An 18,008-nucleotide genomic window follows, 5' to 3' on the forward strand; every position below is an offset into this window, starting at 1 on the left:
GGATCTTTGCACATAAAGCAAACATGTGGAGCACTATCATTGTAAGTGTGATAGAATTGCTCCACCCAAGAATAAGTCTCATAACATCTTGACCAAAGATGTCTTAATGGACCGTTGATGCGACTCAGAATAAACAAGCAAACTGGGAGTGTGTTGCTGAATACCTCCAAGAGGGGTCAAGGGAACCCAGCTATGAGCTGAAACAGGGAGGGAAGCATAAAACTCACGACTAGCATTAAGTCTTAACTTCTTAAGTTCAAGAGTTTACTTTTGTGTTAAAAGCTGACATGAAAGTGTGACCTGGGAACGGACAACCGATTAACAGATGAAGGTCTTTTAAGCATTTACAGCAAATATAATGCAGAATTAACACTCAAGAAACATCGTGAAGATTTTTTGTGTTAAATCAACACTTTTGAAGTTGAAGATTGACTGACCTACTTAATTGATTAACACTGAGCAGTGCCAATAATATTTCTACACCGGTCTTAGCGTTATAAATTTAACACTAAGTCGTGCTGATTTGCTAACATTGAAGAATCAACACTGGCATTTCTGATGTGTACCCTTTTTATGAGAAGAGAACGACATAAATCTCTTTGCATTTAAATGTTTTGATTGGCATGAAGACTTACCTGCGGACACCACAAAAAACGCGGAGAGCAGGAAAAAACGCATAATTCCTCCACGGGTGGACTGCTGCTAGAGGTAATCTGTACTTCCCAGATTGCGATTGATAATCTGTGTTAGTCTGCTGTCCTGATCTGCTCCTTCTGACAACACTTTCTGATGCTACATTTTCGAGAGCTCTGTAACTTCTGTGCGCCTCGAGCCAAACCACTCCACTTAGACGTCGTGTTATTGGGAAATGAAAGTCCTCTCCGGAATACCGTCACACTACGCCTATAAAAGGAAATCAATAACTAACGCGGCGAAAGTCTCGCCACCTACTGAGGACAAAGAATATTAAAACACTCGTGGGTTTGGACATTAGAGACTTGCAGCATAAATGTCTCTAATAAATGTATGAAACACAATCTTATTTGAAATGGGTGATGTTGTAGTTGTTATTGTAAAGGTTCTCAATGACATGTAAGCGCGTGCGCACACACACACGCGCTCCCTCCGCCCGCTCCCACCAATCCAAACACATCCTCCAGCCTCGCGCCGTCACCGGGAGCTGGATCAGCAGGATCAGGACTGCGTCGACGCATATTCCGACATTTCTCTTTGTGCAAACGGACAAATCGTGAACATAACGGCGCTGCTGGACACCGGGAGGACGGTATGGGGGAGCACGCGGCGTTTCTGCTGTTACTCGCGGCGACCTTGACGCTTTCATCCGAGGTGAGTTTAGCGGAGAAACCGCAGCCTGTGGCGGCTAACCGTTACCTGGGCCAGACTCTTATGCCACCGTAGCTGTCAAACACTAACCCCGACACCCCCTCTCCATACACACACCGTGTTTAATCTTCATAACGACTATTAAAAAATAACATATGCAGATTAGATGGAGTCATAACAACACGGCGTGGCTGCTAATGGATGACATAAGAGCTATTAGAAGGTGCTGCTGCCAAAGATAACGCGATGTAAGGGCTTGTGAGCGGCCCACGCAGCCTTTAATCCTATAAATGGATGTCCTCTGTTTTTAACAGAGGTGAAAATATGCCCTGTGAATCCACCTTAATCGCAGACCTGCAGTGTACACACACAGAGTCGCTGCGCAAAATAAACCACCAAACCAGGAATGTCAGCAATGCTACCGCGGCCTACCGTTAGATGTCAGTGGTTGGTATCTTGGCCCTGTCATGTCGGATGTTATTAATCACGGAGTGTTTTTTTTTTCATTCTTCTACTACTCATTAATGTTTGATTTTTACGTTAAGAGAAGTATTAACAGTTTAACCGCTACGCCTTTCGCCGGGTTATAGCACCGAGAAGGGTGTAGGGAGCTAACGGTGGCTAGCTTTTTTCTAGAAAATGACAACACAGCTGTAAATGTCAAGTCCACTGTTAAATACCTGGACGGATTTAAACCCAGTACCATTCTAGAAAAACAAGAAGGGTTGTGTGTAAATAACCCAGCTGTGTCCGGTGACACCAGCCTTTTATTTATTTTTATATAGCGTAGATAATATCGCGCTGGGCCGCCTGGTCCAGCGGAGCTGCGGGGCGGTGAAACTGCTGAGGAGAATGGAAAAAGGATGCAGCCTTATTAGTTTCACACAAGCAAGATGGCGCCTGCAGCTTGGTGTTCCTCTGATGGACCACAGAGGAATATGTTGCCCAGGACAGCTGGAAAAAAGGATGAATGGGCACCTGTAAATCAATTAGTGCATTTTTCCTCATTGTCACGTTACATTCACGGCGAAGGGGTTGTTTTTCACGCTGCAGGCTCACCAGCCCCTGTGTGTGGTGCAGTGAAAATGTCTCCACAGCAAAATTATGCGGTACACACTATCGACACCATACCCGTGTCTGTCGTGACATTTGAGCTGCATTTGTTTTGTAACGTTGAAATCAGCATTGTGCTGCCTTTTACGCACCAAGCCTCCGGCGATATAGAGATTATAATTTTCCACGAGGTTTGTCACGGTAAGCATACCGAGGATTGTTTTACTCTCTTGCCAGTTTAGTTTACCCCAGCACACACAAGCCTATTATGCTGTAGTGATTTCGCTTTCTCTATTTTTGTTTTATTGTTTGTTTTGTTTTGTTTTGTCGTAATGTGAAAATGATATACAAGCCCTGCAGCACCAAAATACATTAAGTTATTTTAGGGTAATCTTGGATTGGTTTACTAGTAACATGCGGCTTTATGAAAAACTGGTTGAGGCTTAAATATGAAAACAGGCAGCGTCACTTTGAAAGACATAAATAAGTAATGGAGTATATGGTAGTGCTGTGATAACGCAAATTTGATATCAATGTGATACCAAGTAAATCAAGGGCCAGTGTTGCCTATACTTTTAACCAGGGAAGGCAGTCATGATTTATCAGAGTCAGAGAGACTTTATTTATCCCCAAGGGGCAATTAAGATACAACAGAGCAGCATGACGTTTAAGAACGCAAAACTGTTCAGCTGACTGGCCGGTCGACCACACGAGCAGCGACCCAGAAGGAGGAGAACTCCCCCCAGACTGAGCTCCAACAGGAAATCAGTTTGAGAAGGGAGGGGGCGGGAAGCGGGGGGTGGGTCTGTGTCAGTGTACATGCGTACGTGTGCGTGTATGGGCTCAAATTGTGGTTAGAAATATTTTGTACTTGTAAATCAGGATTTGTATGTGTAAAAAGAATTTGTGTGTGCGTAAAAAAAGATTTGTGTGTGGGCTTAGCCAAAAAAATATGTGTGAAACTGCATTCAAGTTGCAAGTTACAAGTATGAATTTTGACCCTATTTTTCTTCTGTTTGTCCAATGTCATGTCAATCACAAATTTAACTATCCAATCAGAGAACAGATGGGTTTGGCTATTGGAGGGGTGCTTTATGGAGCTTCAGGTCCTTGAAGGGAATAAATGCCCTTTTACATGCCAGCAGTGCAGCACAGCGTTTTCCTTCATCACCACGAAGGAAAACAGTCTGTGGTGGTCCGAGTTTTGTGTCACAGGTTTATGTGCTTAATACAGGGACCTCCAGAGCCTTTTCAACAGCGTCAGAGTCAGAGATAGAAACGACAAGGAGCAGGTGCATCTAGTACAGGTAGAGCTGCTGCAAAAACCCACAGAGCTCAGCAGCCGGGTCAGCCCTGACTTTGTGTTAAACTCATCCTAAAGTAATAATGGTATTTCTAACCACTGATATACCACAACTTTATCCTTTCAACAGCTACTGAAAGTTAGGGGACCTAGCTTCTATCGGATATTTACATAGAGATCCTCTAGCTTCCAACTGTATTACCCTTCAAGGACCTGCAGTTCAAAAAAGTGCCCCTCTGACAGACAAACCCATCTATTCTCTGATTGGATAGTTAAATTTGTGATTGACATGACATTGACCAACCAGATGAAAGGAAGAAAAATAGGGTCAAAATTCGTACTTGTAACTTGAAACAAATCTTTTTTACGCACGCACAAATTCTTTTTACATATACAAATCCTGATTTAAAAGTACAAAATATTTATGACCACAATTTGAGCCCATATGCGTGTGTGTGTGTTTTCTCCGTGTTCAGCCGAGAGAAAGTCTCCCTTTACTCGATTAGGCAAAAGTCCACAATCTTTGGTCAACACGGGTGGCCTTGAAGGAGGTGGGAGAAAGTCACAAAAACAGTTTTGTTATCTAAGGGAGAATTTTGTTATTCCTATCAGCTTTTGCCTTGAGCATCCAGCTGGTGCCAGGGGGCAGAATGAGGTGAGATGGTAGTTGTTTTGGTCAGTGCGAACAAACTGCATCCAATTTTGCAGTTGGTCTAATGTCCATCACTGGCCACCAGGTCTCTCAATTCCCGTTGCAGTGTCACCTCAAGATCTTATCCATATTGCAGAGCCATGAGCTTCTCCAAGATCTTATCCATGTTGCGTTCAGTAAACACAGTCTGAGTACTCACAGCCCTGCCCATTGTCTATCATGTTGGCCAGCCTTATGGGAAACGTCTCCGCAGGACAATCGGGCTCTCCCAAGCCCCGGCTTCTCACCGAGAAGAGGTTGCTTTATGATCTAAAGCATCATCAATCTGCAAATTGTACAATGCAATACAGTTTTATGTGTATAGCAAATTTAAAATCAGAGGTACACCAAAGTGCTTCACAAAATCCAGTAAAAGTACCGGTAGTAGCAAAATACAAATGCAAATAAGCTAGCAGGTAGAAAGCATTGATTAATTAAGCATACAAGGTAAGCAGATATCAAAATAAAACTTCAAAGGTAAAATTAATACAAAACATTGTTCAACAAAACAGAAGAAAAGGGGTTCCATGAGAGTATACTTACAAGAAGCGTACTCTAGATAGCCAGGAAGGCTAAACCAAATAGATAACGTTTTCAATTGAGATTTAAAAGTCTGGATCGAATCAGACACGCAAATAGCTTGAGGTAGATTGTTCCAGATGTTAGGTGCAGCTGGAGCGAAAGCACGGTCACCTCTGGTCTTTAGCTGTGACCTAGGTTGCACCAAGAGCAATAAGCCTGTTGATCTCAGTGCTCTCCTGGGAATATAGAGGCTGAGAAGATCAGTAAGGTAGCTAGGTGCAATATTTTTTATGATTTTAAAAGTAAGCAATAAGATTTTAAAATCAATGCGATATTTAATGGGAAGCCATTGTAGGTCAAAGAGAATTGGGGTAATAGACTCAAACCTACCAGTTCCATTTAAGAGGCGTGCCGCAGCATTTTGAGAAAGTTGCAGTCTATGTAGAAGGGCAGATTGGAGACCAGTGTATAGGGAGTTGCAGTAGTCTAATCTAGATGTGACAAAGGCATGAATATGTTTTTCAAGATCCTCATGTGGTAAGTATGGCTTGGCTTTAGAGATTAGACCTAGTTGGTAAAAACTAGGTTTAACTACAGAGGACACAAGAAGGTTTTTGAACACATTTTGATGACCACTAAATCATGATTTTCACAGCTTTCAGCTTTTCATGTAGTTTGAGACTGCTTTTTTGGGGTGAGACCTGGAATGCACATCTGCCCCTCTCTGAAGTGCTTTGGGTGAACTTCTGTTGTTTAAACGTGCTATAAGCTGGAATAAAGTAAATGTGACAGTCAACACAAAAAGTTTCAGACATTTTTTAAAATTAATATTTGAGCTTTATTCTTACATTTCCAAAAGAAAATATTTTTTTAACACAATTCAGTGGGCTGTATACTGAACTCGGAGGGTAGAAACAAAGTATCGATCCTATTGCGCTCGTATCGATCCAATACTAGTACCAGCGTTAGTATTGATGCTACAGATATTTGGAGCGAGACACCCACCTAGTATATGGGGTGAATAGCTATGAGTGGAATGATGTGCCCTTCAGCAGATATTAAACCACACACATCCTCAGTTGATATGCCCCAAGAAGATGTAATTAGAAATATAAATAAGTGAGTAATTGGGTAACATAATGCAGACCAGGCAGAACAGCTACTAGAAACAATGGGTTATGACATGCATATTCACAGGAGTCTAATTATGTGCTGTTATTCACAGGCAAACGCATCATAATGTCAGAATTAGTCATTTAATAATTGGCAACAGTTGGCTCAGAGGCTAGCGTTTTGTCAGTGTGCACCATCAGCTTTTTTGTGTTATCTGCCAGAAAATCAAGGCCTCACAAAGGCGAAAACACATAGAGACTTCCACCAATTGTGTCCCAAACAAAAAGGATGGAAAAATATGCTGATAGCAGTATCCTATGAAATCGACTGCCAAACCCGGTTCTATGGAAAGACATTATTTATACCTTATGGGGGGTTTTTTCGTAGCTAGAATTTAATACCTTGTAGATTACTTTTATTTTCCCTTCTGAACACTCCCATTGTACTTTAACTAATGGAGTAAAGCCAGACTTGACAGACAGATTAAGAAAACAAAAAATGTGCTGTTCTATGGCAGTAGTATTGTTGAGGAATTTAAAAGCATTCATCTTTATGACTTACTAATCTCACTACTTTATATTTGAAGTATGCAGTAGAATGACTTCAGAGGAACTTGGTACATACAGTATAAGCTGCATGATGAGATATTTATGGATAAGCTATACTTTAGGGAGTTTGGTAGTTTTCGTTATTGTTCTGTTTTATACTTTTTCTCTGTCCAGGTGCCAGATGATGACTCGGTGGGTTTGCTAACCGAGCCCCAGGTGGCCATGTTCTGCGGGAAGCTCAACATGCACATCAATGTGCAGAGCGGCAAATGGGAGTCCGACCCTTCTGGTACCAAGAGCTGCATTGGCACCAAGGAGGGCATCCTGCAGTACTGCCAGGAGGTATTTCAACCGAGTAAAACAGCACTGCAGAGAGAGAGAGGTATGAAGTATTGCAGCAATAACATTCAAATCTCCCATGTTTGCACAGGTGTACCCAGAGCTGCAGATTACAAATGTTGTGGAGGCCAACCAGCCTGTCAGTATCTCCAACTGGTGCAAGAAGGACCGCAGGCAATGCCGCAGTCATGCACATATTGTGGTGCCACACCGCTGTCTGGGTGAGCTTTTTTTAGTCCCTTTGTTACTGAGTGTGTTTATGCATGGTTGCATCTTTAAAAGTGTACAATACATGCAAAAAGGTGTATTTCTGTTGCAGTAGGAGAGTTTGTGAGTGACGCCCTGCTCGTTCCCGACAAGTGTAAGTTTCTGCACCAGGAGCGTATGGATCAATGCGAGAGCCACCTGTACTGGCACACTGTAGCCAAAGAGGTGAGGAGGGTGGCTTTTTGTGTCTGTTTGCTTCCCTCATTGTCCTTCTGTTTCTGTGGTAGCGCCACTGTATGACTCAGTGCTGTCAGCCTTCCCTGGCACTTTCTTCTGAGTTATTCTTGTCCTTTTCTGTGCTGTTTATATTCAGTAAGCCATAGTTCAGGTTTCTGGGTTTGCCGCAATTAGCTCTCATAAGGATTAAACCGATTGAACATTATGGTGTTTGATTTTGGATGCTGTGTGCTGTTAAAATTAGTACTGCGGAGACCGCTCCATGAATCTCCACGACTATGGGATGCTGCTGCCATGTGGTATAGACCGTTTTCGAGGGGTGGAGTTTGTGTGCTGCCCGGCCTGGGCTGAACGGGAGTCAGACAGCGCACAGCTTCAGGGGGAGGAATCCGATGTGTGGTGGGGCGGAGCTGAGAGCGAATACTCTGATAACAGGTACGATCACAGGTGGACTTTGACTCGTTTCTGTGCACGCCTGTTGATACAAAGGCTGAACCACCCGTTCTGACCGCAGCATGACCCGCCCAACGGACATACAGCTGGCCGCCAGGGAGGATGACGAGGATGTGGACGAAGAGGTGGAAACGTTTGAAAGGGATGACAACGGGGATGGAGAAGAAGATGACGAGGAAGTCGATATGACGGATGACCGAGATGGCGATGAGCCCAACGCTAACATCGCCATGACAACAACGACAACCACCACCACTGAGTCAGTTGAAGAGGTCGTTAGAGGTGAGAAATGAAGCAGTTCTGCCCTCTTCTCACTCTCCTTAAGTTTTTTTGTTTGTTTTTTGTTCATGGTTTGATTTCCATCATGTGTCGCTATGTTGAGTTACTTCTGTCTCCCATAAAATTCCAAACCTCACCTTTTGCATTCATGTTTAATTTGCCTATGTGTACATGTCTCAGCGGTTTGTTGGGCTCGTGCTGAGTCAGGCCCATGTCACGCCATGCTGGAGCGTTGGTACTTCATGCCTGAGACGGGCCGCTGCGCCCCCTTCTTGTTTGGGGGCTGTGGGGGCAACAGGAATAACTTTGAGTCGGAGGAGTACTGCCTCGCTGTCTGCAGCAGCTCGTGTAAGTCCCGGGACTGAAGCTACAACCTGAAGTGTCCACATCAGGAGCCTGATTCCTGTCCTCAGGCTGCTACAGACTGTTTCTCTGGCTCGCTCGTTCTTTCTGTCTCTCACTGACCTTACCGTCTGAGGCCTGTTAACCTTTCAGAGCACTGACAACTGGCTGTAGTTTCATTCATTTCATCATTTTTTCCATCAAGATAGAAACTGTATTTTTGAATTGGAAAGCAAAAGTAGACACAAGAAGAAGAAAAAAGAGGGCCACAACATTACAAGGCTGTGAGCAAACCTAGTTCAAAAGGACCAAATCATTGTTAGTTCTACCGGAGAAAAAAAAGTCTTTCAAAAGTCAAAAGTGAAAATGTGGCACACATACAGTGTACCAAATAACTGCTGACACTCTGGGGAATATTGCTCATTTTGTTTTTTAGGTAAAAAGAGAAACCCCCCCCCTAACTCTAACATTAACCCTCTCAGGCTCAAATTAAACCTTTTGTTGCTAATGCACAACCAAGTCCTGCAGTGGTACTTCTGAGTAAAAAAAACTCATAAAATATGTATGTGGGGTAATCAGAATGTTAGTTGCAAATCGGCAACGCCTGCCTCGAGAGAGTTTAGCTGCTGCCTTTGTTATAGATTTCACTGTAGCACACACGGTTCAAACACAGCGTTAAACAAACACATGTGGGGTTTTTGGCTAAGAGTGCAGCTCAAATGTTTACATAATTTTCAATAACATTCTTTTGTGTTCTTAACAGGTGTAGCTTGCACAATAGTGTACTCACCTGTGGTAGCTCGATGTTGAAATACATCCTTGCTGGCGTTAACAACAGATAACGTGGCATGTAGATTTTTTTTTTTTTTTTTTTTTTTTTTTGGAAATCCTATTTTCCTAGTTAGTTTTAATGTGTGAAATCCTACAAATCAAACTAATTTGCATTGAAAAGTGACTTTAACATTATATAAGTAATATTGTTAACGTGTCAGCAGGCTTCACAGATCTGTGATTTCACTGCTTCTTTGCAATTCAGATACCTCTTTATGAGAACTCCCTTATAAGTCAAACCCACATATGAAATATGAAAAAAATAAATTTCATTATTTAAAAAGGCTGATTACTCCCTGAAACCTCTGGACACTGTGGGTTTAAGCAAATCACTAAAACAGGGTTAATTCTGCTTAATTAGAATGATAAACGAGGGATTAAATGAAGATAAACTGCAGTTTTATTAGTGCGTGACTCAGTGCCAGCAGTGTTTTGTTTTTGTTTTTTTTGTTTGGTTTTTTTTGTTTAGTTTAGTTTAGTTTTTTAAATCCTACTGGCCAACGGGAGAGTTTCCATGGTGCAGAGTGGCCATGACACAGTCGTTCACCTCCAAACCATTTAATCACTCATTGAATCATTTCTAACCCGCACCGCCGTCATAACAGTGTGAAGACCCAACGGTGAATGCCACCTTGTGTCTGCATGCGTTTCTATACCCGTGTGTGTCTGCATGCTTCACACTGCAGTGTGTGTTTGTAAAAGAAAAAAAAAATTGTGCCTGCAGCTCTGTAGTAGTGAAGATTCCATCGGTGTGTCTTAACCAGATGTGTGTTGGTGGTGTGTGTGGAAAAAGGGAATGCACTCTTTTAAGTTTTAAGCTGGTTTCCGTTTCCTCACGGCGAAATCATCAGCGATACAGTCGGCCCTCATCCTGACTGAGCAGTCCTTATCTCCATGGTCCCACATTCAACAGACACACAAAACTGTGGGAAACACTTCACTTTCTGTCCCCTGAAATCCTGCTTATCTCTTATGTAAATATTTACATAGAATTTCCATTAATTTTCTGTGTGTACCTAATCTCTCAAGTCCCTAACCCACCCTTTCATCAAACAAGTGGAATTGTTTATAACTGAATGCATTGTGGGTTTCCAGCTGACCGATTTCAGTGTTTTTCCTGCATTTAAACATCTGTCTATCTCTGTTCTGCACCTCAGTTTGCTTTCAACTGCTCTGTGTTTAATTCCCATCTCCCCGTACTCTCATCCAGTACCAACAATGGCCCCCAGTCCTCCAGACGCTGTGGATCGCTACCTGGAATCACCCGGTGACGACAGCGAACACACAGACTTCCAGAAGGCCAAAGAAAGCCTGGAAGCCAAACACCGTGAAAAGATGTCCCAGGTGTGTGTTTGTGTGTTTTCTTATCGTAAGCATTCCTCTCAATGTGATGTAGACCAGCGGTCTCCAACCTTTTTTCGCGCCACGGACCGGTTTATGCCCGACAATATTTTCACGGACCGGCCTTTAAGGTGTCGCGGATAAATACAACAAAATAAAACTAGTACCGGTACCGAAAAAAAAAAAAAAGATGACACACGTAAAAAGACCCAGGAAAACCGAGTTAACGATAAAAACAATAACAAAATAACGCTGAAAACCGATTAAAACCCTGAAAACCATACATTTCACACCTGAGCCTCAACTCTCGCGGCCCGGTACCAAATGACTCACGGACCGGTCCGAGGCCCGGGGGTTGGGGACCGCTGATGTAGACCATGACAGAAGCTTAAACGTCTTGCTTTTTCTTTCAATCTGACACTTCAGGTTATGAAGGAGTGGGAGGAGGCTGAGAGGCAGGCCAAGAATCTGCCTCGTGCAGACAAGAAAGCAGTCATCCAGGTAGGAATCAGGCCACAGTGTCTGCTGTAAATGTCTAATTGCCAAAAAGAGTTACATTACATACATATACATTACATAACTGAGATTTATATTATCCAGGACAAATTTGGCAAAAGTTGAAGAGAAATAGAATTTAGAGTTTCTTGGTTACGGGTGCATTTATAAGGGAGATTACATTTAAAGCCAGTTAAGTGAGTTATTATATCTTAATTAACCCTAATGAATTGAATGGATTTAAATGTCCATGGAGTTTGCGATGGGGAGCTAAAAATAAGATTTAATAATTGTAATTGACGATGTGTCAGCTGATATTCTGAAAAGGGTCAGCGAGAGGTTAAACTTACACTTGAGCAGTAAAAGGACGATGGGGTGCTGTCGTCATCCCGATGGGTGGCTGGGCGAGCAGCATGGACATCCAAGTTTATGAACAAGACAATTCAAGAATGAGGCAACGTAAAATTTGAAAATTGATACCATATGTGCATCTACTAAAATACTTGACCTCAAGGTCCACATGTCAAGTCTTCTGAAAATCTTGTAAATGTGATAACTCAAGAAGGCTGAGGAGTAGCATTGGAGGTCGTCAGTATTTTTAACCCTGTAGAATACATTTCAGATAAATAAATGATGATGGCCAATATCAGCCTGTGATACTTGTTAGCCAATATATCTGTCAGGCCTGAGGTTGAAAGTGTATCATTGTATTTAATGGTGGAAATAAGACAGACCTCTTCTTTCCAAACACATGTTTCTACCGTAATGCAGTGTGGGTATTTGTTCATATACCGACTGTGTAAAAAGTACTGTATCTGCAGCACTTCCAGATAAAGGTGGAGGCTTTGGAGCAGGAGGCAGCGGGGGAGAGGCAGCAGCTGGTGGAAACCCACATGGCCCGGGTGGAAGCTCTGCTGAACAGCCGCCGACGCCGGGCTCTCGAAAATTACCTAAGCGCCCTGCAGGCCAATCCTCCACGGGTACGTGCACGTCCCCACACACCTAACAACATCCTAATAACAGGAACGCTACATTGATTTAATACTCTAAATTGGTGCCAAACAGTTTCGATCAATGAGTCTTTTGAGGTTGTTTATCAGCAAGGCGCACATGTTTAAGAAGCGTATCCAACGTGTTATAATTCCACTTATTACATAACCCTGTGCCACCACCAGCCCCGTCAAGTTTTGAGCCTGCTGAAAAAGTACATCCGCGCAGAGCAAAAGGACAGGCAGCACACGCTGAAGCATTATGAGCATGTCCGCACAGTCGATCCCAAGAAGGCTGCTCAGATCCGCCCTCAGGTATCTGGATCAAACAGTCAAAGTCTTTAAGCATCATAAAAATAAGTTACGGCTTTTAAAATAGACACAATCACAAAGTGGGTTTTTTTCTCATCTCCAGGTGTTGACTCATCTTCGTGTCATTGATGAGAGGATGAATCAGTCGTTGGGTCTGCTCTACAAGGTGCCAAGTGTGGCAAATGAGATCCAAAACCAAGTCGGTATGTGTTTATTCATGTCTTATTCTTAAAAGTCAAAGGTTGAGGACACTCATCACAGTAAATCCCCGAAACATCTATTACTGAGAATTCATCCAAATGTCATTTGTAGCTTCCAGTGCCTCACTGGTTTTAGGCAGTTGGTATTAAAATTAGGTCATAGGTTGCGAAATCTATGAAAGTATTCTTGTTGTTTTATTCACATGCTAAACGCGATTGCTCACTCAGCAAGAGGTACAAGTGCTCAGCAGACATAAAGGGATTATTTTGACAGTCCTATTAAATGGCTGTTTTGTTGCCTTCAGAATGGGAAAAACCTTCCACCTGTCAGCACTTGTCTTACTTGGCATATAATAATAATGGGTGGATGACTGGATATGTAAAGCGCTTTGGGGTCCTTAGGGACTAGTAAAAGCGCTATATAAATACAGGCCATTTGCCATTTACCATTACCATAATAGCATGTTTGTTTAATTGTTGTGAAAGCCGATGACTAAAGTTTTTCACTTATATTTTATGTTGTTTGTTTGTTTGGTTTGTTTGACGGGGCAGTTTACCTGCTGGGAGAAAGTCTTTCTCAATTCGTTCCTAAGGCATGCTGTTCAGGCATGGGTCAAAGGGACCATGCTTGAACAGAATGTAATATTAAAAAGAAATAAAGGCGAGCATGGTTCATCGAAAGACTGATAGCTTAGTTTTGATTTGCGTTTTAACCAAGAAAGGTGAAGCAGAGGAGATCTCATGTAGATATGCCAGTTACAGCATGAGGTGTGTACCAACTCCTACAGATTATATGTAACTGCAAAAGCCTGTATTTGACAATGGCAGAAATATGAATATGCCTTTCAACATTAGTGTAGGGCAAAGCATAAGTCCAGCCACAGTGACAGTAATATTCAACGGACAGAGTCTCAGCTCATAAAAGAGAGTGGAAAAAGTCAGATAATAAATGTTGCATCTTTCATCGGGTTTTTTGCAGTTCCCCTGTTTCACCGTTGTAGTCCACTACAGATGGCTACATATCGAATCAGACCAGTTTTGGCCGTTATTAAGAAAACAAGTGTAATTGCGTTCATCAAAAAAAGTGTGGGAAGCTTGTCTTTTAGGCCCCAAGGTCCCAAGATTCATTCCCTCTACCTGTCCCAAAGGGTCATGCGGAATTTGGAATTTCCTCCTGAAATAAGTGAGAATCAACTAAAACTTGAGGGACTGCTCTAACTTCATGAATTTAAGGCAATTTTTAAATTCCTCGGATGCAAATGTTTCGCCTGAGTATTATTACCTTTGTTTCCAGCATTATCCAGTTACTTTTACTGAGGTATTCATTTTTTATTGACAACAAAGTTTATAAATTTTGGTTGTTTCTCTGTTTTTATGTATGTTTATTTTCTAATTGCATGTACTTAACTGTTGTTATGTATGTGCTGCTACTTTGGGCAGCATATGTAAAAAGAGATTCTGAGATCTTATGTTGTCCTGATTAAATAGAAAACTTGAGATTATACAATCTGTGTTATGCAACAACCATCCAAACCACACTTATTCAGTACCCTTTAACTCCCTGTAGTGTGAATTAAAGCGATGCTTTTAACATGTGTTTGAAGTCCACTGATTACAGGACACTAAAACACTGATAATGCAGTTTCATTCCGCCATGATTACTTTCACCACTTTAGGCTATTGTGTAGCCTTGATTTGTTTTTCCCTCTAACCGCCACATTCCTTTCTCGGATTTGTCATCACTTAACCATCTGCTTCATTCTCATTTTGTTCCTTTTCTTTGTAGCAATTATAATGCAGCGAGTTCAGGCGGAGCTGTTTCAGCAAGTCTCTTCACTGCAGAGCGATGGTCGGGTGAGTCAAGTTGCACCAACTCACAAATGCAAAGTCTTCTTTGTGAACGTGGACATTCTGGCATAAATATTGGAATCACATAGACTGACATGACAAAACAAAGTCACTGTAACCACTGACGTGATGGGAGTAGTGTAATTAAAGCGATTAACAAAGAAAATGATGTTGTGATACTGCGCCTGTTTAAATGAGGTTTTATTAGTGATCTTTTCCACATAGACATCATAATTTGATCGGGTTATAAATAAAAAGCCACCCAAACGCCACGTATCCTGATTAACATTCCTCTGTGTTTGCAGATGGATGGCAGGGTGAGTTATGGCAACGACGCTCTGATGCCTGATCAGGCCTACAGCTCGGCTCCTATGGACCCTGGCCTGGATGGGCTGGGGTTCATTCACCCTGAGAGCTTCAATCAGCCCAACACAGAGAACCATGGTAACACACACTACATTTTGTGACATAAATTGAATTTTATTAACTTTTAAAAAATGTGGTTTGATATTGAATATTTTTGTTACACGCTGTATTTCTGTAGTTGAACCCGTCGATGCTCGTCCAATTCCAGACAGAGGACTCCCCACACGGCCTGGTATGTATGTGAAGTCCAAACGGAAACACAAGTACATACTTACATCCTCACTCGTATACATTTACTGCATATTAAGGACAGGTTTCAAAATTCAGGTCGTTTCTAACATTGCACTTGCCAGACCTCATGCTAAGAGTCAGTCGAAACAGCAGCACAGGTGCAACTTGTGCTCCTCTTAAGCAGATGAGAGAAGGAGACTGAAGAGAGAAACCTCAGGGAGTATGAACATAATATAACACTGGCTATATTCAGTTTCACTCAATTCCTGTTATTTAATAAGCACCAGTTCAACAACAGTTGTTATAAGGTGCTTTATACTATATGAAAAAGAGCCTAATATATTAGAGAGAATCCCCTGTGAGGACACACATGATGAAGAGACCTCTGGCAGAACCAGGCTAAAGGAGGGGGAAGCGTTCTGGCACGATTGGTTTAGGGATGAGGGAAATGAGAGGAGGAAGAAGAGTGGCGTCTAAAAGCATCAGGAGCGAAAAGCTAACCTTAAATGAGTGATTTTAAACTGTTAGTTGGAGAGCTGAAAGACAGCAATAAGTTATTACAGTTTCCTGAGTCTTTATAATTCCACTAAAGCTTTCAGGCTTTCTTTAATATTAGGTTGTAGCCTTTTTGATCCTTTTGGGAAAAAAACCATTTAGTGTTTGATAGAGAAGTGTCTCATAGATAAACTTAAGTGAGCTCCATAACGGCAGCGACATCATCACCAAGAATCGGAGCACCACAGTGTGACAGGAGACTCACACCTAATGATGGTGGGATCATGAGGTGAGAAGAATATCTGAGAAATTTTAAAAAAGGTGGTACCCTGTACTCCTGACATTATGGTAGTAACTCATATTTCCCATAAAGAGGGTGAGACAGAGTAGACCGTGACTCACATGCTGTGGTGCTGATTGTGGTTTTGCAGTCTTACTGCACACATGTTCTCATAACACTATAAACACACACAAACAAGATACTGGGCAGTAAAGTGATTGAAATACTCTACAATGTTACATTAATAAGTGGTGTGCATATGTCCATATCAAAGTGTTGCAACATCTGCACAAAGCTGTTGTAATCCTTTCCTGTAAATGATTTGTATTTGAATCACACGCAAGTTTTCTATCAGTTGCTGTTGGTGAAGGATTAATGATTATAATTGGATAATAGCAGTTGACACTTATGCCAAATAAAAACATCTCAAAATTACAAGGCAGGTCTATATCCAGTTTCGAGATTCATTTGAGATGTGGTTGGCTCCTGGGTTTCGATGAGACTCTTTTAAGTGTCCTTTGATCCACCAAAAATTGTTCAACTACTTGATAGATTAATACGGGGGCAAATAATCCCACGTACTCTGAGGACTTTACAGGAATCCAGTGTCAAATGAAATCACCTCCTCCCGCTGTTTGTGTATTAAAAGACAGTTTGGGGTTTTATTTCACCTCTAAATGTCTTTCTACTGCTTCATTTCCTATAAGACTAAGGATAAGAATCTTTTTTTTTTTTTTTTTTAAATCCCAGAGGGAAATTCATATGTCTTAAATAGCTCATCTGCTATTTGGATGAGAATTAAAAGGTCGATGGCTGTGGGTGCAAATGATTTTCTGTTTCTCTCTGTTTTAGGAGAGATGCAGAAATCCATGTGCTCGATTTCTGGGATTAATTTGGGTGATTGATTCTGTGGTTTCAGTGTCTGCCCTGAAGCCGGAGGAGATGCCAGAAGTGCGGATGGACACTGAAGAGAGGCAGAGTGCTGGATATGAAGTTTATCATGAAAAACTGGTAGGAAAACCCAGCAAACCCAGTCATCAAATATCATCTCCTTCAGGGATTTATGACTGACTTACTATTATTATTTTCTTTAATGTCAGGTGTTTTTCGCTAATGACGCTGGATCCAATAAAGGCGCCATTATCGGGCTGATGGTTGGTGGGGTGGTCATAGCAACAGTCATTGTCATTACCTTGGTGATGCTGAGGAAGAAACAGTACACTTCAATTCACCACGGCGTGATCGAGGTAAAAGGCTCACCAGTTTGTGCTCATAGATCAAACACGGTTCGCGTGTTAGTAACTCCTCATCCTCTTGTCCAAAGGTGGATGCAGCTGTGACGCCAGAGGAGCGTCACCTGGCCAAGATGCAGCAGAACGGCTACGAGAATCCCACCTACAAATTCTTCGAGCAGATGCAGAACTAAAAAGCTGCACAACAACATTTCCCCCACAGTGTCAGCCTGCGCTCTATTCCATTCAGCTCCTTTGCCCTCAGCCCCAGCACCTTCAGCGCCCTGTTCAGGAGGTGAAGGGTGCGAGGATGACTGCATAGCCTGGTTTGTGTCTTTGAAAGTAAGGAAAGGAGACATTTTTGTCAGGGGTTTGGGCCAAAGAAAACTGATATGGAACAAAGCCTCCTTAAATCCCTTGATTGTACAGAGCTAAGCATTACCCAGCAGCCCGGTTAGACAAAGGTATCCTGTTACACCTACACATTTCAGTCAGCCCCTGGAGTTCTCATAGCATTTGTACTGGAAAACCCCTCGTCGACTGTTTATACGACATCACGGCAGTAAGACACCCACAGCCGAAACTTGTAATTTACCAATTACTCCCTCACTGCTCCTCAAACCGGTCCGACGAGAGCTCTCAGAGCGACCCGTCGCACGAATAGTGTTTCAGGTTTATTTTTCAAAAAATGAGAAAAAAATGAAGAAAAAAATACATAAATATATACAATCAAAAATATGTAAAAGCAGGAAAACATTTTTTTTTTAAACGTGTAATATATTAAGACAGAGATTAGCTGTAAGTATATGTAGTGCATGGCAATATTGATGACTGATTAAAAGTATACTGTATGTGAAGGTCCTCAGGACGAGGAGGGGGAGGGGGGGGGGGGGTCCTCTCCCTAGATATTTTAGAAGGATTGTACATTTCTGGCGTCTTCTTTGTGACATGAAGAAA

At 42.1% G+C, this 18,008-nt stretch overlaps 2 protein-coding genes across 4 annotated transcripts in view; one reads left to right on the forward strand and one right to left on the reverse strand.

Moving 5' to 3' along the window:
- The window catches only part of LOC113007351 (uncharacterized), a 16,412-nt gene extending 14,231 nt beyond the window's left edge, over positions 1 to 2,181 (reverse strand). The window contains exons 1-2 of the mRNA XM_026143801.1: positions 2,025 to 2,181; positions 636 to 950 (exon numbers count right to left, since the gene is read on the reverse strand). Coding sequence (XP_025999586.1) covers positions 636 to 678 — 43 coding nt within the window. The 5' untranslated portion in view covers positions 679 to 950; positions 2,025 to 2,181. The remainder of the gene's footprint in view (positions 1 to 635; positions 951 to 2,024) is intronic.
- Positions 1,085 to 17,740, forward strand: LOC113007350 (amyloid-beta A4 protein-like). 3 transcript variants are annotated; one of them, XM_026143797.1, is made up of 18 exons: positions 1,085 to 1,347; positions 6,749 to 6,916; positions 7,005 to 7,134; positions 7,233 to 7,345; positions 7,602 to 7,792; positions 7,872 to 8,092; positions 8,270 to 8,437; positions 10,473 to 10,606; positions 11,030 to 11,104; positions 11,920 to 12,078; positions 12,274 to 12,402; positions 12,503 to 12,602; positions 14,386 to 14,453; positions 14,753 to 14,891; positions 14,992 to 15,045; positions 16,739 to 16,830; positions 16,920 to 17,066; positions 17,144 to 17,740. In XM_026143797.1, the coding sequence occupies exons 1-18, from the start codon at positions 1,288 to 1,290 to the stop codon at positions 17,243 to 17,245; spliced, it is 2,250 nt and encodes a 749-aa protein (XP_025999582.1). In that variant the 5' UTR covers positions 1,085 to 1,287; the 3' UTR covers positions 17,246 to 17,740. The 3 variants fall into 3 exon arrangements, with proteins under 3 accessions (XP_025999582.1, XP_025999585.1, XP_025999584.1); XM_026143799.1 differs by lacking the exon at positions 1,085 to 1,347 and adding an exon at positions 2,537 to 2,598; XM_026143800.1 differs by lacking the exon at positions 8,270 to 8,437 and having other exon boundaries at positions 1,093 to 1,347.
- Positions 17,741 to 18,008: the final 268 nt, after the last annotated feature.

The sequence above is a fragment of the Astatotilapia calliptera genome, chromosome 16 (genome assembly GCF_900246225.1).
Source record: "Astatotilapia calliptera chromosome 16, fAstCal1.2, whole genome shotgun sequence".
Classification (NCBI taxonomy): Eukaryota; Metazoa; Chordata; class Actinopteri; order Cichliformes; family Cichlidae; genus Astatotilapia; species Astatotilapia calliptera.